At 39.7% G+C, this 22,495-nt stretch overlaps 3 protein-coding genes across 16 annotated transcripts in view; 1 reads left to right on the top strand and 2 right to left on the bottom strand.

The window, feature by feature from the left end:
* Nucleotides 1-9,233, bottom strand: part of SETD5 (SET domain containing 5) — an 83,333-nt gene extending 74,100 nt beyond the window's left edge. For 8 of the 11 annotated variants that reach the window (XM_070390666.1, XM_070390677.1, XM_070390675.1 and 5 more), the window contains exon 1: nt 8,910-9,233. The gene's annotated coding sequence lies outside the window, so the exon portion shown is untranslated. The remainder of the gene's footprint in view (nt 1-8,909) is intronic. The other 3 variants (XM_070390670.1, XM_070390671.1, XM_070390676.1) reach the window with 2 other exon arrangements.
* A 135-nt stretch (nt 9,234-9,368) lies between these two features.
* On the top strand, nt 9,369-22,444 carry LOC138992176 (tigger transposable element-derived protein 1-like). 2 transcript variants are annotated; one of them, XM_070390682.1, is made up of 3 exons: nt 9,369-9,452; nt 19,079-19,134; nt 19,597-22,444. In XM_070390682.1, the coding sequence occupies exon 3, from the start codon at nt 20,613-20,615 to the stop codon at nt 22,326-22,328; it is 1,716 nt and encodes a 571-aa protein (XP_070246783.1). In that variant the 5' UTR covers nt 9,369-9,452; nt 19,079-19,134; nt 19,597-20,612; the 3' UTR covers nt 22,329-22,444. The 2 variants fall into 2 exon arrangements, with proteins under 2 accessions (XP_070246783.1, XP_070246784.1); XM_070390683.1 differs by lacking the exon at nt 19,079-19,134 and having other exon boundaries at nt 9,388-9,452.
* THUMPD3 (THUMP domain containing 3) overlaps nt 16,738-22,495 on the bottom strand; it is a 28,099-nt gene continuing 22,341 nt past the window's right edge. For all 3 annotated transcript variants that reach the window (XM_070390684.1, XM_070390685.1, XM_070390686.1), the window contains exon 10: nt 16,738-20,060. In XM_070390684.1, the coding sequence (XP_070246785.1) occupies nt 19,899-20,060 (162 nt within the window). In that variant the 3' untranslated portion in view covers nt 16,738-19,898. The remainder of the gene's footprint in view (nt 20,061-22,495) is intronic.

Below are 22,495 nucleotides of genomic sequence, written 5' to 3' on the forward strand. Positions count from 1 at the left end.
ATTTGGACTAATGCCCTGGCCAGGTGGCTCAGTTGGAGTGTCCCCCTGTACACCAAAAGGTTGCAGGTTCTATCCCCAGTCAGGGTGTGTACTAGAGACTTCTCTCACATCGAGGCTCCCGCCCTGTCTCCCTCTCCCTGTCTCTGAACATATTCTCAGGCGAGCATTAAAAAAAAAAATCGGACTAGCTTCTACATTTTCCTCAGATCTGTCTTTTTAAAAAATCATTCCACGTAATATTTTTCAGGTTGTGGGCAAAAAACATTTATTTAACTTGCATGGCTATAGTAGTTTGCACCATAGAAACTGAGAAAATAAAAATTTATGCATTCAGGCAATAATCTAATGCTACATTGAGCATGCAGTCAATCATACTGCAGCAACAATCCTTCTTTGTTCTATTTTAAGAGTTTAAACTCTTTTGTCTTTAGAACTAAAATAAAGTTTTAAGAAATGTGCCTAAGTTTCTATCCCAAATGTTATAATAACCTTTTTTTTTTTTTAATAATCAGTTCTAACTGTGGCTCTTCCCTTTCTGTCTGGTTTCTCTTATTAAAACAAGTTAACTCTCAACGGCCTACGTTAATAAAGAAAAAGGTACCATAAATGCAGAGGTAGTGTAACTGCCAACAGGTCCTTCCCGGTTCTTCTTCATAAATAAAACCGTCCTTGGATACCAAACAGTTGATTATTAACTACAGATCATCCTCCTTCACAAAGCCGTGAGAGCAAAAACTATATGTGTTGTGGCATGCAGAAGTTAGTGGGAGGAGATAGAATTTTTCAACACAGGCCAAAGATCACAACAGGACAAAAATACAAAACCATGGCCCTGATCGGTTTGGCTCAGTGGATAGAGCGTCCGCCTGCGGTCTGAAGAGTCCCGGGTTCAATTCTAGTCAAGGGCATGTGATTGCAGGCACATCCCCAGTGGAGGGTGTGCAGGAGGCAACTGATCGATGTTTCTCTCTCATTGATGTTTCTAACTCTCTATCCCTCTCCCTTCCTCTCTGTAAAAAAATCAATAAAATATATTTAAAACAATACAAAACCATGAACATGGAGGGGAGAGTGGGGCGACGCAGAAAAGAAACAACCTCATATAAAAACGACAAACAATGGGTGTAAATCTAAAACAATGAGATACATCTTGGACATATGTTAAAATTAACATGCCAACATTATTAAATATGCTAACATGATACTGAAACAGCCTATTCAGATAATAATTTCTAAGAATTATGAAATAATCCTCTTACTATACTCAGCAATGAACACATTATTAGATTCCTGGATTTTATGAGTCTTCACATTTCAGGAGTGGAAAGGAGAAAATCTCAGCAGCCAAAGGCAACAATAGAAATGATAAAAATGAAATTTCTTGGTGTTTTTTTTTGGGGGGGGGGGGAGTGGTGGTATGGGAAAAAGAAGATCTGAAGAACATTAATTATGCAGCTTGAAGAAAGAACTCTGAAGAATGAAAAATTTATATTCTAACAATTTCGCCTCCACTACAATAGAGGTAAGCATAAATGAAGGTTTAATTTTAAACATTATTTTAGTTATAAATCTGAATCACACAAATTAGTAATTCTCAATACAAACTGCAAATATTATCTACAGAAGAGAGTCTCTCTCTTCAAGCCAGTAATAATAATGCAGTGGCATTTGGTAGTAATAACAACTGTGTGAACAGCCAATGAAAATTAACTATATGTAAAAATATTTTTTTCTATAAAGCTAAGAATCTGAAATGGTTTATCAAGAAAGTAGAAGACACTGAAGTTACAAAGTCTCTTTAACTACTGACTTTTAGGAATAAGACAAATGAACTTCATATTTAAGTACATATAAAAAATCCATAATCATAGTAAAAATCCTATTAAACCATTCAATTTTCCCCTTTTGTCCTAGTTTCTTTTTTGCTGGGGAGAAGTGTTGTGGGATAATAATAGCAGGAAATCAGGTGGAGCAGCTGCAATGGCAAGATGAGATACAGTGCTACATTTTACCTCCATTATAGCCTATTGCTGGCTGGGTTTTATTGAAGATGAGACTAGCTGTTTGGGGAGACAAAGCAGTTATCAATACCGTTGGGATGAAAATGTGCCCCCCTCCCCACCATACTTTTGCCAGGAACTTTTTAGGTCCTCTGGCAAGATTCAGGTAACAGGAGCAGTAGAAGCCACCATGAAAAAATTTCTAATTATCTGGGAAGTGGGGTATGTGTATGTGCGCAGAGACAATGTTTTCCTCAGAGCTAGCAATGTGGGTCTTACTACATGTAGAGAAAACTGTCTGGAATAGAGGTCAGGTTTGAACTAGATGGCTTCTATTTTAGTCCCACAAATCTATGGAAATAATCCATGTGAATGAATTATAAAGGGAAGGAACAACTAACTACCTTAAATTTCTATAGTGATAGAAAATATAGCCTACTAAATCTCATGGTAACATTGTTGCTATTTTACTGATAAAAAAGTTCTAAACGACAATCATAATTAAGTCACTCAAATATCCCTTTTCAGACAAAATATTATGTCATTGCTGCCAAGACCAATACACACAGAAATTTAAAGTTAAGTAGGTAACACATGTATCTTTCTTTTGCAGAGAGAAAAGGCACAAAGTTTGGTCAGGCTTGCTTAATATTACAATGTGAATTAAAGGCAGTTTTTAGTTATTTTACTAAGTTAAAACACACACCTCTTCTTTGATAACAGTCACAATCTCTGGATCCATAAGTAAAAATTAGCATTGCAGTGTCCTTACAGTTAGTCTCCTGCAGTCTGGATAGAAGGGAAAACTTTAAGGCTAGTTAAATAACATTGCAATACAGGTGGCATCTTAATTTCAGCAACAGATGTACTCTTGGAAAACTGAGTTCTAATGAATTATTTCTAAACATCAAATTCTCTTAAAATATATTAAGCATTTAAAAGAAACTCAGCATATACTCCTTTATTAAGGAGGAATCCTTTTGCAATCCAAGTAATTGCTATCTAATTTTTCTATGAATGCAATTCTTTAATATTTTGGTAAGAAAAACCCCACAACTAACACACATGTACTAGTATCAACATTTATTTTAAAAGTAACTAAAAATACTGTTCAGAACACTGAGCCTTTTAACATATTAATGAAACCTTCCATTGGGCCCAAACTTTGAATATTTCATTATAATTTTGCTGTAAGTGCCAGATAACCCACAGATCTCTTCCAACTCTAAGATTCATATTAATTCTAGTAACATGGATGCAACCACCACACTTTTAGTTGGGAATTAAGCAAGATGTATCAAACAAGGCAGTGCCAACACTATAAAAGTGGGGGAAGGAAAAATCTCTGGGGAATATCAGGTTCTTCAGGAAGCAGGGCAAGACTGAAACAGTAAGTAGCCTTTCTTCAGTTAGCATTGTACATGATGGCAAGCCAACATGTAAATGCTGGAGGGTGTTCTCTACATTATATAACTGGAATTAACGATATGCAACTATTTTACAAAGGGAAACAAATTATTTTTTACCTATTTTGGTCTAACTCCAACTCAAATAAAGACAATGTATATGTTGAAATTTAAGTTTTATTCAGCTATAATATCCTTTTCCATTTCTTAAATGAGAGTTCTGCTCTAGAGGCTCCAGAACTGCTCTACTCAGGAGGTGACTTGTATTTAGGAGAGTGGAGTGTATGGAATTTATTTTCTTTTCATCTACACAAAGCTTTAATTTTTTATTTTTCCTTGCAGGAGAGGATGGGTCCCTACCATATATTCAGGGCTATACTAAATTTCAGGTTAACAGTATAAGGTTGGCACAAATTCAATGCTTCAGTAGGAAATACAAATGATTTCTTTAATTGTATGCCAAAGTGAATAATCTCCCAGGGAAAAGAACCTCCTCCTCCTGTCTTTCCTACCTCCCACCCCTCCCCCACCAACATTGCCTCCCTGCTGTGCAAAGAGCCCTTTGTCCTGCCCCACACTTATCTAGCTGTTTGGCCATATTGACAGGCCAACTAAAGGCATAATAAGGGAGTCAGTATGACATAAGCAGCTGGCAATTTGAAACAAAAATCTTCCTTTCTACTCAGACCAAATCCTGATGCAGAGGTCTCAGGCTCCTCCCATGTTTTCATCTTTTTTAAAACAGAGCAGCTAGGAATTTGGCATTTTCCCTCAATTAGGTAGCACAACAAAAACTTGATTTCCCAGATAGAAACAAATTCTGTATAAATTCCTATGTCCTTTGCTTTTTTGTGTGTGATTCATAACATAGGTCAAGGAGTACTCCCAGCTCTGGGTGTATATACATAACTAACATGACTAAGAAAATGATTCTTATTACTTTAGTTTGCCATCAAAACTCAGAATTCTCATGCTATGAAGAAAGGAAGAGCACAGAAGAGAAAGCAGTCAGACCAAACCAACAGTCGAATGCATGAGGCAAACCTGGCCAAATCACCTTAGTTTTTAAAAAATACTAAGATCTCATTCCAATAAGCAGAAAATTCTTTTCCCCTGTCTTTATATCAAAGATAGTTAATGTGATCCTTACATCTCTCCCTGAGGTATTCAGCAAACAAAATCAATATGGTGCAAAAACTGAGAGGCAGGATGGGATTACAAATTCCTTGCTCAGTGAGGGCTAGTATAAAGTAGACTGAGATTTAGCTTCATTGTTCCTTTGTTATATTTCAAATTTGCTTCATAAAGTGTTAAAGAGTCTGAATATATTTAGTCAGAATAAAAGAATTCTCTAAAGTGATGTTTTCTAACAGCTTCTCCCTCCCCCAAGTTACTGGGTATCTTTTACTCGATTTAGACAAATACACAACAGGATACTTTTCATAAGACTCTGGTTTAACAAAATATGTATTGATAAGTGAAAGAAATTATATTCTCTCATCTTTCATGAACTTCCCCAAATCTTTACAAGGTAAATCAATCACTGAATCAAATGAAAGGTTAAAAATGCCATTTTACCACGTATTTTTGAAATTTTAGCTGTAAAAAAATGGTACCAATTACTGTCTATCATACTTTTTAAGCCCATAAAAGGATGTTTTAAATCAAATTACAAATAGCAATCATTTGTATTAAAATATACATTATCTCACACATTTTGCAGTCAGAGTAAGTTTTGTCTTAAAATATCCCTATCAAGCTTTAGTTTCCAATACCTGAAAAATTTTTTATAAACAAAATTCACTGTGAGGCCTTTTAGTTTCAAATTAAACTGACAAATCATCAGAGTGGAATTAGAAGTTATAAGAAAATTATATTCTATTTATGATCCAATTTCTCATTGATAATATGTACCTAATAACCACGGACTATCCTTAACTATCGCCTAATGTTTCATAAGTTATTTCAATACGAAGAGGACAAAATAAAAGTGGTTGTCTGCACATCTGCATTTTGCCCTATGTTATTTTCCTATCCAAAGGCAAAAGTAAATAACCATTCTCCCCCAGAAAGGCCAGAATAACTTCAGAAAGCATGTAAGTTCCTGGACACAAAACAGTATCAGAAAATACAAAAATTTTCAAGCATATTGATTAAATACATCCTATGAAAAAGGCCTCTATGATCTTTCAGAAAATAATCACATCAAGATCACGATGGATTCCAAACAACAGGAAACACAAGTGAAAAAACACAAGTGATTATTTTATAAAGTAACATTAACATATAACTTAAGCTAAAAAACATATCTAAAATGTTAAATAACCACTATGAGTGAAACCATATTTATCTGATATGGCATCTTTTATATATGATAGTGATAACATTAAAACCACCTAAAAATATTATCCATTAAAAGTTCTGTTTCATTAGTCAGTGTATATCACTGAGACAACACAAGCCACATTTGTGAATGACACAACTCATTTCCGTTCTTTTGGTTCCCTGCCACAAACGCCAGTCGTGCTATACATTATAGATTTAAGTACATTTACACAAAGCTAAACATACAAAATTCTGAGGGGAAAAAATATAGCATGCAAGCACCTTGTGGGGTGGGGAAGGGACAACCCATCTGTTAAGTACTGTATAAAACTGGTGGTATATTTGAATGGTGCCTCTCCTTCAAGTACTTCCATACTCAATAAACTGTTCTGTTTAATCAAAGATTTTCCTAATGTGCAGGAGCTGTGGGGGAGGGGAAACCACATAAGAGGCCATCTTCTCAAGTATCCTGTACACTATTTATTCGATTTCTGAATATTCCTTCTGGTCTGTCCTATGTCTCAAATGGATCATGGCCAAACATACATCCTTGTGGTCTTAGAAGACTACCTCCAATACGCATGTAATGAATTCATTTTATAGGTCAAACTCCAAAGAAATAATTCAATTTGCAGAAGTCTATTACTGATACAGAAATTAAGAAAATACTTCAAAGATTTATATTTACAAGTCATTTTGAAAAGGGCGCTTTTTAGAGTTTAAGATTACGAATTTAGTAAAATGTTTAGCAAAACATCTATTCAATAAGGTAAATATGGCCTAACAAATGAAAGAAAGGAGACACACAAAATATGAAATCGATTGAAATATTAAAACTCTAATGAAACTTTCAGTCCTATTCAAGCACAAATCTACAATTAAAACCAAAAATCTGCCAAAAACCCCCAAGAAACAAACAAAAAAGAAAAACTCTATGATCCAGTTTCTAGATGTTGCTGATATCCATAAATGGGTAGAAGGTTATGAATTCTCATCTCCCCAGCAATAAAATGCAAACCAGCTCAGCAATGAAAATTCCCAGGAAAGCAAGGTTTCTTCTTAGTCCTGAAGCAGCTATTGCCTAAGTGGAGCTCCCTGCAGCCAACAGCATTAATGGAGGCTGCACTGCTGTCCTTCCCTGGAGACGGCAGCCAGCACTACTCAAGCTTCTCACGTAGCAACCAGAGTTCCAGAGCCAGCAGCTGCTGCTGCCTTGTATACTCAGTCCTGTGATCCAACCCAAAGAACAACCTTTTTCTTACCCCACCCCCACTCCTTACACACTTTTTTTTGGATCAATGTTCCAAGAGCTGGAATTATGCTTTGAGAAAGAAACACCCTAAATCCTTTTAGTTTTAAACTAAGGGCCTTTTATTAGAAAAAACACTATTTACCAAATTCCAGATATCCATTTTAATTAAGCCAGCAATTTAGGAGTGAAGATTAAGCTTTAGTCTTTAAAAGGCCAATTTCCCAAGGACTCTCTTTACAGTCAAATTTAAATTTGCAGTTAGAGATAGAGACTTGTGTCATGCCCCACCAAAGGACATAATTCATTTCTGAATCTTCATGACAGTCTGAGTAAACCTTAAAAACTCTAATCCCATAACTGACCAGAATTTTTGGCTATAGAAGAAAACGAATGATCCTCCTGAGAAAACTGGAAGAAATCCAATAAAAAAAAATTTCCTGTGTTCTTCAAGAGGCCCAGAATATGTGAATATTCTTTGCTTTAGTCCTAGCTCAGATTCCACACATCTAAAATTATAACTTATAACTTTTTTTCCTGAGTGATCTAAAAGCATCAGTGATATAAAATTAACCACCAAGAAATTTTCCCAAATAGGGGGTACACAAACATTCTCCCGAAAAGCTCATAAATGCTCAACTCAGCTGGATCCTCCCCAACCAAAAGTTTTTTGTTGGATCTGCCCAACAACAACAAAAAAAATCTAAGTATGGCCTTGGTTACAAGTCATTTATAAGCAACTCCTTTAGTCAAATGATGAAAAGACATTAGCAGAGAACCTGGGGATTCTTTCAGTACTATGAGCAAGGGAGGAAAAGGGAGAAATGAACTAAAATAGAGACAAAGCTCAATGGAACCCGGAGATCTGGGCACGAAACGAGTTGCTGGTGCACACATTGCACAAGTAACATGAGAAAGCAGAAAATGCAGGCCATACATGCACCCCTGACCCAGACCAGCAGGGCTGGCTGCAGCATCCGTATCCAAGGGAAAGATCAGTTATTCCTAACAAGTGAGACGCAAAAGAGCTCCACAGAATAAATTAGCATGGAGGGGGCTTTCCCAACAGCTAAACTTTCCCTCTCACGCGATTCACCTACTTAAAAACCAGGGCTTTTTTTTTTTTTTTTTTTTTTTTTCTCACCGTCATTCCCTTCGCATCCCTTAGCTCCCACGCAGGGGGAGTGGGGATTCATCAAGGGTACATTTTTCTGCCTTTAAAGACCTTCTCAAAGGATCGCTCTCCACGCCCAAGGCTGGGAGAACGACACAGCCTGGCTCAACTCCAAGCTCAAACCCGACCGATTCAAGAATAGGACTCTGGGAGATACTGGGGCAGAAGCCACCGAGAACCCCAAAATGTGAGGTGGGGCTGGCGAAGGCAATGCCGTTGGTGTGGGAAAGGACGCAATCATCTGGGATGGGGACCCGAGGACGAGGGGAAAGGCGTCCAGGAACATGATGAAGAGACACAGGCCCCCAGAACCATCAGAGTTGTCACCAGGCCGCGCGAACCGGGGCGGTTGGGGCGGGGGTTTGGGGAGGGGGGAAAAGTATGCCTGTGTATGTTAAGAGGACAGCGAGAGGCCTAGCCTCAAGTCAAAGGTAAACGTGGACGAGGCAGTTCCCAGGAAAAGGGGTGAAGAGACGTTGGGGGAGGGGAAGCGTCCTGACCCAGGAAAGACATGAAAAGGGTAGTGGGGTCGACTGGATGACGAAGGGGACCTCTCTCCCCGGGGAAGAGGAATGCGATGGTGTCCAGGGGGGTGACGAGGGGGGTGAGAAGGGGCAGCATCCTCCTGCTAAGAGCCTGGGAGGGCCAGGCCCAAGTCCCGAAAGCGAGCGCGGGGAGACGGAGGAGGTGACCCTTCCCTCCCCCGGGGCCCGGTGTGAGGGAGGGTAGGTCCCTCTTTTCTGTCGGACCCTTACCTTGTCCCAGGCGCTGCCGGGGCCTGGGCCCGGGCTGCGGCGCTCGGCACTCCCGGGAGGCAGGAGGACTCGAGTTAGGCCCAACGCGGCGCCACGGCGTTTCCTGGCCGGGAATGGCCCTTGCCCGTGAGGTGGGGGTGGGGGCAGAAAGGCGGAGCGAGCAAAGGCGGGTGGGGGAAGGGCCAAAGGAAGGGGGGGCGGCACTACAATGTTGGCGGACTGGCGGGACTGGGGCTGCGTGAGTCTCTGAGCGCAAGCGGGCGGCGGCCGCCCCTCCCCCGGCGGCTGCGGCGGCGGCGGCGGCGGCGGCGGCAGCAGCTCACTCAGCCGCTGCCCGAGCGGAAACGCCACTGACCGCACGGGGATTACCAGCGCCGGCGCCAGGGGCACCTGGGACACGCCCCCTCCCGCCGCGCCATTGGCCTCTCCGCCCACCGCCCTACACCCATTGGCCAACTTGTTGCCAATCAGCGGAAGCCTCCGGGGCCGCCTAGAGAAGAGGCTGTGCTCTGGGGCTCCGGCTCCTCAGAGAGCCTCGGCTAGGTAGGGGAGCGGGACTCTGGCGGGAGGGAGGCCGGTGGACACGGTGGGGGAAACGGGTGGCTACGTGGATCTGACTGGTACTCGGGGGTTGCCTTCTCCCGCGGGAACTCGGGCGTATAATGTTTGTTACGCTGGAAGGAAAAGAGGAGGTGAGAGGCTGGCAGGAATGCGGCCCGCCCGGCGGCCACCGGAGGGGGAGGGAGGAGTGGAAAAGGCTCAAATCCGGACGGAGCCATTGCTACTGCAAAGGGAGGAGCGCTCTCGGCTCAGCTCTTGTCACTGATTGGCCGCCGCGTCTCCCGCCGTGTGTGAAAACACAAATGGCGTGTTCTGGTTGGAGTACAGGGTCTGTCAGTTACAGGCTCGGGAGTGCGCAGCCGCCTAGGGAGTCTCGCATTGCTCTCTGGGTTGGGTGGGTGGGTAGGTAGGTGGGGAGAGTTGGACCTACGGGCGCGGTCGGCCTCCCGTGGGGTGTGTGCAGGGGGCGGGGAGGAGGGTCAGTGAAAGTGGCTCCTGCGCGGGCGTCCCGCCACCCTCCCCTTCGGGGGAGTCGGTTTACCCGCCGCCTGCCTGGTCTCCACATCTGATTGGTTGCTGCATCCGGGGAATGGCCCCTTACTATTGGCTCAGGTCCCAACTGAGCGAAACCACTGCGCGGGTTCGGCGGGGGTGGCGGTCGTTGGTACGTTCCTCGCGAGGCCCAGCGCCGCAGTGTCTGGCTCCGCGCCCCTGCGCAACGTGGCAGGAAGCGCGCGCTGGAGGAGGGGGTGGGTTGCCCGGCGGAGGCTTCTGGGTGGCGGTTGCCTCGGCTCCGCCCCGGGTACCCGCCGCCTAAAAAGCTCTACGAGTCCGATCTGCCCCCGGACTGTGGGAGTGAGGAAAGGAGCTGGGGTCGGTCCTGCTGGTGTGTGGATGGGAGGGGCATGTTCTCCCAAAGTTGGCACGAGGTGCTACCCTGAAGGAGCGGCAGTGGAGGCGGAGAGAAGGCCGCGCCCTTCCAGACAGGGGGAGGGGAGCGCCGCACTACCTTTATGGGAGTTCTCTGTTGTCTCCGGTTTAAGGACCGCCCTGGGCCTGGAAGAATCCCTCCCTCCCCCGCGATCTCGTCATCGCCTCCATGTCGAGTCTCCTAGAATCTAGATTATGGGCGGGATTCTTTTGCCCAGGTTTAACCTGGTGCCGGGGCGTTGTCCTGCAGGGGTTTGAGCAGGTGTCAGATTTTGAGGGTGAGCCCAATTTCTGTCTTCCCCCAGACTTGAATTTGTGTCACAAAGTAATTATGGAAGGCGTGGGGGAGGGAAATGGAGTCCAGGCATTCACCTGGGACTGGTTTTACAGCAAGACTGCGTGTTATTACTACTTAAAATCCTTTTTGTAGCTTTTTCCTGGGGATAAAGTGAGAGACCAAAGACAGACTGAGTTTTATACTCACCCCATTAGAAACCCTAACTAAACCTTAAAATTTTATCCTAGAATTTTAGGCCCCCTTCCTTGCATCCCCAGGATCAGGCACCTTAGCAACTCTCACTCATATTTAGAGCCCATTTTCTGTTTGTTGTACTTGCTCATCCAGTCTCCAGACATACCATTGGCTTTCTCCTCTCCTGTTTTGCTATGGGTGAGTCATGAAACCAGACAGATTGGTTCCAACACCAATTAAGGCCACCCAACCTGAGCAGAGGCCTCACTCTTAACCCAGTATTATCTTTTTCCTCAGCTGGGATTCTCCCCCTACCCTCTCAGTACAGGTGACCTTGACTACTGCTTTACTGAGAGTTAGACATGAGGTTCAGCAACATATCCTTTTTATCTCCTTTGAATAACTTTTCAGTCCATCCCATGATTTCTGTTCTCATCGGTTAGTTACTGAGTTCATTTGCCATAAACCAGTTGGCTCTGCCTCTGTTACCTCTTCTGATCCATCTTACATGTTGCCAGGACAATTGTTCTAACATAGCTAGAGCCTCCAAATGACTGATGCAACTCCTTCACTGGCTCCTAACTACTTACAGGATGAATTCCATCATCACTGATCTACCAGGTCCCTCAATGGGCTAATTTCTGTTCTTAACAGCTTTTTCACTTGCTGCAATTTTTCACATCACGCCAACACTACCTCTCTGTTCAAGTCACACTGAATTGATTACTGTTTACCCAAATCATAGTTACATAGTCATACCATTTTGTAGGGTCCTGTCTGCCTGAATGCTAACTTTGATGGTCTTTACCCTTCAAGACTTAAGACCCAGGTATCATCATCTCCCCTGTGATCTTGCCTTCTCTGATCTATCGTTCTAATAGCCAGACTCCCTATAAAAAAAATAGCAGTGCTTTCTCCTGATCCCATAACAAGCATGTTGAATCATAGCACTTCTCAGGTTGTTGTCATTGCTTGTTTGAATTCTCTTAACTATTCTGAGCACAGGCTCTTGTTGAGTCTTGTAGTAACACTAAGCTTCTAGTATATTCCTTGATGTGTAGCCAATCCTAAATAAAATAGAATGACATGTAGATGTCTTTGTACAGTTTGATAGATTATTGTGGTCTCTTAAACAGTTCTTTGTGTGCTTGCTAGTGTTCTAGATTAGCACTATCCAATAGAACCTTCTGCAATTATGGAAATGTTCTCTATCTGTGCTGACCAATGTGGTAACCACTAACCATATATTAATACTGAGCACTGAAAATGTGGCTAATGTGACTAAAGAACTGAATTTTTAATTTTATGTAATTTAAATTGTATGGGCAGTGTAGTTATAGCCACAAACTTGTGGATTGCAAGATACTTAATATGGATGTTGCTAACTTTCTCTTCATGCTGAGCAGTAAGGAAATAAAGTTGGACTTCTGTGGCTCATTTAGGAGTTTCCCCCCCGGCTTGTTTTATTTTACCTGTTTCTGTACTTCAGCTGAACCTAGCTGTGAGCTAAATCCAACAAGCCCTTACTAAAAATAAGTCTTCCTTGGACAACAGTGTGTTGAGAAAACAAGTAGTAACTAGTTTGTATTTCAAAAGAGAATGCATAATGAATTTTAGGAAAGTGGGATTTCATGAAACCATAATGGTAATAAGACTATATGTGATGTTAATGAAAACCAGCCTTAAAGTTCAGTCCCCCAAGTTTTCATTTTTGGAAAAACTTCCATCAGATGAGGCCTTAAGTATCATATTTTAAGTTACAGGGAACACCACAAAGTTAAGTTTCATCTTGATGAAGTATAAGTTAATAGATATATTTTAACACTAAAATGCTTTCTGAGTTATGTACTAGTACAGCACCTTACAGATTTCAATTATATTTTTAAAAGTTGTTTATTTAAAACTTTTCCCATAGAATAGGAGACCCTTAGGATAAGGGTCTTCAAACTTTCAATACACAGAATTGACTTGATTTGTAATGTAGATCTTCAGTCCCAAGCTCAGAGTTTTCAAATTCATTTGAGACAGAGGGGAGGTAGGCACCAGGATTACATTCTTTTTTTTTTTTTAAGTTTCTTATTTGCTTCTGATGTTGGCAGCTCCTACACCACACTGTGAAAACAGCCTGGGGCGATGGTATGCCTATTTATCTGACAAAAATGACTACAACTTGAGAAACACCTCTCTGATCCAATATGTCTCTAATTTTTTCCTCAACTGTTTTTTGGAGAATTTTTCCTTTCCAAAAAACTGAACGGGAAAACATTTTGAAAAGCAGGAAGGTAGTGATAGTTAATAGTTTTGGAAACTTTTGGGTCATATTTTTTTCTTTTAAACAGGATGTTAAATTATTTCAAATACTGTTTTTTGCACATGAAAGTTACATTTTTTTGTTTGACCACTAAATGCATTCAAGGATACAGATCTATTGATTCCCAGTACCTGTACTCAATAAATGTTGGTTTTATTGATTTATTTGTGAAATTATTTTCCAATAATAGTTGAAGTCCACAGAACACACAAACAAGGCTCTTTTATGGAGAAGCTTTAGGTCATACTTCACCTAAGTCTGTTAATATTCTCTTCATAAAGGAAACTGATGCCTCATGGTCTCTGAATACAATCTATTCATCTGTTCACTGTTCACCCTTCCTTAGGTTTCCTGTTTGAACCACTGTCCTTATCCTCTTCCTGTGTTTCACTTCCTTAGGCTTTATAATTTTTTAATAAACCAGCAACCTCTCTCCTTTTGAAGTAGAACCATACTATTTTTTCTAGGACAAAAACTAAGTACTTAAACTTGCATGGGAGAATTGAAGAGTTTGTACGGGCTTTTAATATTTTTTAAATTTGCAAAATTTGAACTGTATGTTGCTCCCATATATTTTTAATGCATGGAGGAGGTTTGGTACAGTTATGGTTTGCAGCTGTTATTCCAGAATATGATAGGGATCAGCATCACAAGGTTAAGACTGGTTTGACTGTTTTATGCCAGTCTTAGTTGTAGCGCACTTCGTTAGGTTACATCCAGGAGTCTGGCACTGTACTTTGCAGGTTGGAAATTATTGGCTTTGTTACATTATGTTGGATTTTGTTACATCCTGTTTTATATTGGAGGACATACTTCTACAGAACCTTTATTTTATTTTTTCTTATTTAAGACTCCCCATTCTTGATGGGGTGAGAAACTGAATTGTTACAGAACTGTGTTAGCATTGAATCAAATATTTACATTTATTTTATTTAGGCCAGGGTTAAAGCTGATGAATTATTCCTGGTTTGATGTATACCTTCACAGTGACTAGATAGACTATTTCTGCCTCTTAGATTATATCTCAAAGTCATGGTTACCTAAAATAATCCAACTTTACAGCTTTTTCCCTAGAATTTACAAACATCACTGACCTTTAGTTTGTCCTGGTATTTAGTCACCTTTGTTTGCTAATTGTTTTCTAACATGTTTAAGATCGAATCTTCCTACTAACAACAGTAATACATTTTCAGATCATGTTTTATAGAATTGGTTATTTTACCAGCTAACTAAACCACCCTAATAATATATGAATTCTTGTCAACTCAAGTCAACATTCCTTACAGCCTTTCCTCTTTTTACTGACCTTGGCTTAAAAATCTCATCCCGCACTTTTTATTATAATAAATAATGGCAGCATATTCTAGTGCACATTATAGGCAAAAGCTAATGAAAACATAGTTTAGGTGAAGAAGTTAATATTTATTGAGTACCAATTGTGGCCTCTTTGTCGTTATGGTGTGGTGCTGATATATAAACCGGAGTTAGAGTAGGAAACTAAAGGTTAAACAACTTTGCTTTAGACACACCAACAAATTAAGGACCAGGAATTCTGGTTTGAATTGCATAAGTCAGTATTCTTTCTCTGATGATAGCAGTCTTAAGAAATTTAATCTGTTGCTGGATACAGGATGGATTATAAGAAGGGAGAAATTTGAAGGCAGAGATACTACTTAGGAGTTTCTTTCACAGTAGTACAGACACCAAATGATGGGGTCTGGTATAGTGATGGCAATCAAAATGGGAAATAAGTTGACTCAGTAACTGACCAAATGTCAGTCACTGAGAGGGAGGACAGTCTCAATACATCACTTCTTCAGGGAACCTTGATGTCTTCAGTTATGCTACTTTGGATCCCCAACTTGAATGTCATAGTAGCTCTTACAAGTGTAATTAGTAGTTGAGAGAGTGGTGGGTTTTTGTTTTACTTTTTTACGGCTATTTTCCTAGTTGCCTAAGCATGGGGAGGTCTTCTAGGTCAAACAATATAATACTGAGCTGTTATTTACTTCTCGCTACATGATGTGTGATGTAAGAGATCATTACTGATGTTAATTGAACAGAGGATATTCTTAAATTTTCTAGAATTTCCTAATGTGGTAGGGTTAGGGTATGAATATTTGTTTTTAGGAATTAACTTACTTTTTAGGTTATACTTTCTATAATCCCAGCAACCCTCAGTATTACATAATTATTAATATAAAATCCTGTCATTTTCTTTGTGCCTAAGTATAAACATAAGTACATCCCGGTGTCTTGTTATGCAATAGTGCTGTAAATTATTTGCTCAAAACTTCTAAAATTTTAAATTTAACTACAATTTATTTTAGAATTTAGCAACACAAAATAAACCAATTTATATTGTTCTTATTTAATAATGGGTTATTGACTTAAAAAAAAGATGAGAAGATTGCTTGTTCAACCCACACCTTTTGTCTAAAAATGCTAAAAAAGGTGAATTTAAGATATTGCAGAGCTCTTACAGGAAGAATCAAGTTCAAAGAAACTATAAAGAAAAGCTACTGAAATAAGTTACTGTAGGACATTGGCTGGAGAAACACAATAGCTGAGAAACAAAAAGCCATATACATTTGACACTAGTGGATGATAATGATAAGTAAAAAATGGTAGCTCTACTTTTTAACAATAGAGTAACTTGTATAGGAAAGATTTGTGTGCAGACATGAAATCTGTGTTATCTTTGTAGAAGTGTACTTAAGCCTTACAAATGGATGAATCTACAAACATGACTGGGCTTGTTATTTTGCTTGTACAGGGTGGGGCAAAAGTAGGTTGGTAGTTCATATGGAAAATAATACAAGAATAAATAATACAAGAATAAACTTTGTGTACTCACAACTGTAAACCTATTTTTGCCCCACCCTCTATTTGTCCAACATCAGCATCAACTAATCAGAGACTTTTAAGTGAAAGCTTGGCAACAAACAAAATATGTCTTGAAATAGTTAAAATGTTGAATAAAGTCTCATGGTTTATCAGGATATTTTCATATGGTGAAAAGGCAAAGGTGGGTGAAACTGTCAGCATCTTGGCATAAATCAAGGCAGTCACAACCAGACTGTAGTTGTTCTTCCCTGCCATGCATTTGCAGAATACACCCAGGGGTAAGAATGTAGCAGTTTCACTTCATGTCATATGAAAACAGTAAATTTTATTATATCTGGACCCTGAGTACATAACATTAATGTGAGTGATGAAATGGGAAAATTGCATACAGTACTTCTGCTACATACTAAAGGACAGTGGTTTCAAGAAAAAGCACTTCTGTGGTTTGGAAAGAATAACTATCATTTTGGTTGTCAGAGTTGGCTATTTTGCAGACATTTTGGAATATAAAGGAAGTGAGACTTTAAAGGAAAACAATTGACTGCTGTTTTCAATGATAAAATTCAAATTTAAAGTGAAATTTAGAATTTTGGGAAAATTTGTATCCACTACCAGGGAGCTTGACATCTTTCTAGTACATAGTTGTTTTTTTGTGAGATACAGTGATAGTAATATGATTGTTTAGATATTATATAATGAACTGGGTCAACATTTAGGAGATTTATATTAAGTGAACTAATATTTTCAAAATGACCAATACATGAAATTACCAAAAAAATGCAAATAAGTAACATATCTCAACCAATTGAATGTGGAAAGAAAAAAATTAAGGTAGACATTTGAGAGAACTGATTTGCAAAAAATGTAAAATAAATCCACTCTGAAAATAGTTACTTCCATGAAAATGCTAATGTAATAATATATTTGTTACTGTCTTAATTTTTTTTTAATTTATAATATGGAAAAATAATGGTAATCAAAGCTATTTGGGCCCCTCAGTTTTTAAAAAGGGGTCCTGAGGCCAAAAAGTTTGAAAAACAACTGCTCTAGCACAATGTACTAGTTAACCCTCAAATGCCTATTGAATAACTAGATGGAGTCTAAAAAAAAAAAAAAAATGACTCCCAGTGTTAAGGCTGGATGACTGGGAGAACAAGTATGCTAGGACCCAAAGCAGATTTTAGTGGAGAAAGGTATGTTCATGTTGAGTTTTAGATGGAACACATAAGGATTACTATAACGGGCAGTTGGAAATTTAGAATTTGATCTTGAGAAAAGCTAAAATACCATTTTCCTTTCCAGTGAAAGTTGCTTTTATCATGAATATATATAATCAAATAGCTACAACTTCACAACTGATTAGCGAATATGTTAGCTTTGGTGCAAAATATAAGGGTGACAGTGTAGGTCTCTTTAAACAGTGATACTTTTTTTTTCACATTGTGCACTTTTAAAATTTGGTATAGGTGACCTGTTTCTTTTTTTTAAAAATGTTTTAATTGACTTCAGGGAGAGATAGAAACATCAATGAGAAAATCCTCTATCAGCTGCCTCCTGCATGCCCCCTACTGGGGACCTAGCCCACAACCCAGGCATGTGCCCTGACTTGGGAATTGAACTTCGACCTCCTTGTTCATGGGTCGAAGATACTCAACTACTGAGTCACACTGGCTGGGCTGATTCTTTTTTTTTTTTTTTTTTTTTAATGTACCAAGGTACAATAATTAAATGTGATTTTTTTTTTCCTCATGGAATTTTCAAACTTTTACTATATCTCCAATGAAATTTCCACATCTCACCTGAAATTTTTAGAAAAAGCTATGCTGAGAATTAAGAATGTATTACTTTTTCTATGCCTATTTATTGTTATATTTTACTTTAGGAACTCTACAGGCTTTTTAAAATACCTCCTTTTTTTCATTCTTCAACTTATTGTTTGGTTCTTGCAGTGAAGACCTGAGCTATATCTGACACTGAATATACCAGAATCTAGTTTTGGCAGTTTCCAGAAAGTTACCATTTTAAAAGAAGTGTTTAACAAATGTTTCCTTTTTTCACCACTGTCAGTCTCTGGGAGATAACTATCTTCCTTTCATTTAATTAAAAAAAATAATGTCTCAGTGTTTATGTTGCTATTTTTCCCTCTAAAATATACTGACTCTCCCAGTAACAAATGTCTAGAATCTAGATTATAACTCGCTCATTTTGTGTTCAGATTAAGATTACCATCCCATTTTTTCACATTTCCATGGTGCTAGGAGGCCCACTTCAAAGTTAAAAACCAAAGTCACAGAATGAGTTAGGTGACAGTGTCATATATAACTCAATCCCAGATCTTCTGAATCCTGATAGCCCACTTCCTATTCCTGCCATCAGATTATAAAACATAATACTAGGGTGGAAACACTTCAAACTATTGCAGACAATGCTCTACATATTTGCATAATCTTGAATCAATTTGGTCATGTTTTTATGGTGGTACTTAAGACTACAGCTATGAAGGAACAGGCTCAAATTTGATATAAAAACTAAGCCAATGTGCAAAAATATTCATTTGTTCATCAAATATTAAACGTCCACTCTGGAAGTTACTGTACCAAGCATTTGGTAAACAGTGGTGTACATGGATGTGATCCTTATACTTTCCAGTTCTGTGGGCTATACTGACCCAGAGAGGTTTAAATGGTTTCTTTTATCAGAGGTGAACAGTTTTATGTTGATCCCATAATGCAACTACATTATGATGATGGCACTCATTCTCAAGTGTGAGGTAGTAAATCAGAGAAAACCAGACTAGGAATGTTGGCTGTTCTACTAATTTGAACTCTGTTCTTTCAAGTACTGTCCTTTTATTCTAAATGTAAGACATCAAAAGTATTATTAGTGCTATTATATTACTAATATGACATTGGAAATCTAACTACAAAATAAACTCTGAATACTATAAAGAATTCCACATAAAGTCTCAAGTACTCTGACCCAGGGAAGCACTGTTTCCACAAGGACTTAATAGTGTCGAGGTAATTTCATTTTCTACTCTTTCTGCAGCTGGAAAAGCATCTAAATGTGAATAGTGACCCAAGAGAAAACAACAAGGAACTCAGGTGAAGTTTTTAATTCAAAGATAAATCAGTCCTTTTAAGAAACCAAAAATATTTTGACAGGTTTATGTTTGATTTTCAAAAGCAATACCACTTTTGTGTACTGAAAAATAAAATCTTTAAATTTGACTTGTTGGTCCCATTCTTTATCTACTACTAATTAATGTATTTGCTACTATTTACAAATAAAAATGTATCTTTATAATTCCTTTGCTAAATCCTAGTCCTCTATGTATTAACCTGAATAACATGCATATTTTAATTTTTAAGGCAGATGGTAAACTTTTCAATAGGTCTTGTTAGATTTCATCTCATCATGGGGCAAACACTTTCACAAAATGTAATAATTCCTTTTTTAAGGTTGATGTAAAGTGAACTTGAGCAACTAAATAGCAAAAGTACATAGGCAGTATCTATGTTGCCTAAGGTGCTATGATTATGTTCTCTGCTTTTCCATTTGGCCAGGGTGGCTACAGTGACAACAGGAACTGGTACAAAGCCTGAAAATAAAATGTAAACCCAAATCTCAAGTGCATTTTAGGAAAAGTACCAATTGCCCAGCTACCTCTTCACAGCACCTGCAAAGGAAGAAATGTTCTTCTCTCCTAAGACTTTCAATTCCATGACGTTACATTCACACCTGCTAACCTGGGTGAAGAGCTTTAGACCAACTTAAACAGCAAACTACTTTTGTTAATACTAAATACTATTTTTCTCTTAAAGCAAGAAAATTCTGGCATTTCCAGTGTCAGGAAGCACAAACACTATTAATCATTCTTTGCACTTAGAAGTTCCTCTTTATCTTGTCCTGAAGGATGAACAAAAGTTTGAGGTGTACGGTTCAGAAGGTAAACTGCAGCATGAAGACCACCTATGTTCACCCAGACAGTGTGCACTTTCCGCCATACATGTTCCATTCCAGATAATGCCTGTGTACACACAAAAGGCATAAAAGTAATTAGCTTCAATGAATGCCTGCTTCTAGACCAGGGGTGAGGAACCTTTTTTTTTTTTGCCAAGGGCATTTGGGTATTTCTATCATTTGCAGTCCATACAAAATTATCAACTTTAAAATTAGCCTGCTATATTTGGCCAAACATTTAACTCACCACCAAATGATTTTGTGGGCCTGTTCTAGACCAACCAGGAGTTTTAGGTGCCAATAAGAAACATTAGGGAAAGGGAACACAAATCCTGCTCAAACTAATACAGTGGTGCCTTGACTTACGAGTGTCCCGACTAACGAGTTTTTCGAGATATGAGCCATCTCCTGGCTGACTTTTTGCTTTGAGTTGCGAGCTAAAATTTGGGTTATGAGCCAGCTTCAGATACCCCACCGCTAGTTGGCGCAGCGAACGTCACAGTGACTGCCACATCAGCCCGGCATCACATGTCTCACTCGTTCACTTTAAGCGGTTAGCTCTTAGTTGAAGCATCAGTGTGTGCTTGCAGTTATTTTGCAAAACTTCGTTTTTTCAACCATGGATCTGAAGAAAGTAAGTGCTAAGGACATTGCTGAGAAGAAGCGGATGATGTACATTGAATTAAAGAAAGAAATTATCGAAAAACATGACCACGGTGTGCGTGTAATCGACTTGGCTAGGCAGTACAACCGTAGCACTTCTACGATCTGCACCATACTGAAGCAGAAGGAGTTGATACAGGCTACAACTCCAGCCATGGGCGTTAAAATAATTTCTAAACAGCGGGCATCTATAAATGAAAATATGGAGAAGCTGCTAATGGTGTGGTTAACGGAGAAGCAGCTCGCAGGAGATACTGTGACAAAGGCTATAATCTGCGAGAAGGCACGAGCTATTTATGCTGATTTGCTGCAGCAGACCCCAGGCACTTCAGTGGACGAGGCATCGGGCGAGCCGTTTAAAGCCAGTCGGGGCTGGTTCGAAAATTTTAAAAAGAGGACCGGCATTCACTCCATTGTCAGACATGGTGAGGCAGCGAGTGTGGATATAAAGGCAGGTGAGGATTACCTCAAAACGTTTGCTGAAATTATAGCAGCAGAAGGATACATCCCGCAGCAAGTCTTCAACTGTGACGAGACAGGACTCTTCTGGAAGAAGATGCCAAGGAGAACTTATATAACGGCAGAAGAGAAGAGGATGCCAGGCCACAAACCCATGAAGGATAGGCTAACCCTCGCACTGTGTGCCAATGCAAGTGGCGACTGCAAGATTAAGCCGCTGCTCGTTTATCATTCGGAAAACCCCAGAGCCTTTAAGTCACATAAGATTCTGAAAGAAAAACTGCAGGTTATGTGGAGGGCAAACCTGCGGGCGTGGGTCACCAGGCAGATCTTTGTGGAGTGGGTGAATTTGGTCTTTGGTCCTGACGTTAAGAAATATCTCCAGGAAAATAACCTACCCCTGCAAGCTCTTCTTGTCCTAGACAATACACCTGCTCACGCGCCTAACCTTGAAGATGACATCCTCGAAGAGTTCAACTTTATAAAGGTTCTCTACCTTCCACCTAACACCGCCCCTATCCTGCAGCCAATGGACCAGCAGGTGATTTCTAATTTCAAGAAGCTCTTCACCAAGCACCTGTTCCGCCACTGCTTTGAGGTGACAGAGAGCACAAACCTCACCCTTCGAGAGTTCTGGAAGGACCACTATAACATCGTGATATGCCTCGGAATTATCGATATGGCCTGGCAGGGTGTTACAAAGAGGACCTTGACTTCTGCATGGAAGAAGCTGTGGCCTGAGGTAGTGTCTGAAATGGATTTTGAAAGACTCGAACCCGAAGCGGCAGTGGTGGAGGAGATTGTATCCCTCGGCAAGTCCATGGGCCTGGACATGGATGAAGGCGACATCAACGAGCTTATCGAGGAGCACTCCGAGGAACTGACAACGCAGGAGCTAAAAGAGCTACAGACACAGCAGCACACGGAGGTTTTGCAGGAAATAGATGACACGGAGGAGGAGGTTATCTCAATAAGTGAGATAAAGGAAATGTTGGGAATGTGGGAGAAACTTTCAGACTTTATTCAAAAGAAACACCCAGAAAAAATTGCAACTGGGCGTGCGATGGAGCTATTTAATGACACTTGCCTAACTCATTTCAGAAATATTCTGAAAAGGAGGATGAAACAGATCTCATCGGACAGGTTTTTATCAAAAAATCCTGTAGATGAAAGTGATGAAAGCGTGGTGAAAAGGGCAAAAATCAGCAAATAAGATTCAGTTATTCAGTTCAGCCTCTCTCCTCCAACTCCATCAGCATCTTTAAGTCGTTTGATCTCCAAGGTAAATGCTGTACATTAAACTTAATAAAACAAGTTTATTGCACTACATTCTATTGTTCAGTATTGTGTTTTTATAGAATATTCGTTACTTTTAAATAC

The sequence above is a fragment of the Myotis yumanensis genome, unplaced genomic scaffold (genome assembly GCF_028538775.1).
Source record: "Myotis yumanensis isolate MYYU_CA2020_CCGP unplaced genomic scaffold, mMyoYum1.0.hap1 SCAF_14, whole genome shotgun sequence".
NCBI classification, from domain to species: Eukaryota; Metazoa; Chordata; class Mammalia; order Chiroptera; family Vespertilionidae; genus Myotis; species Myotis yumanensis.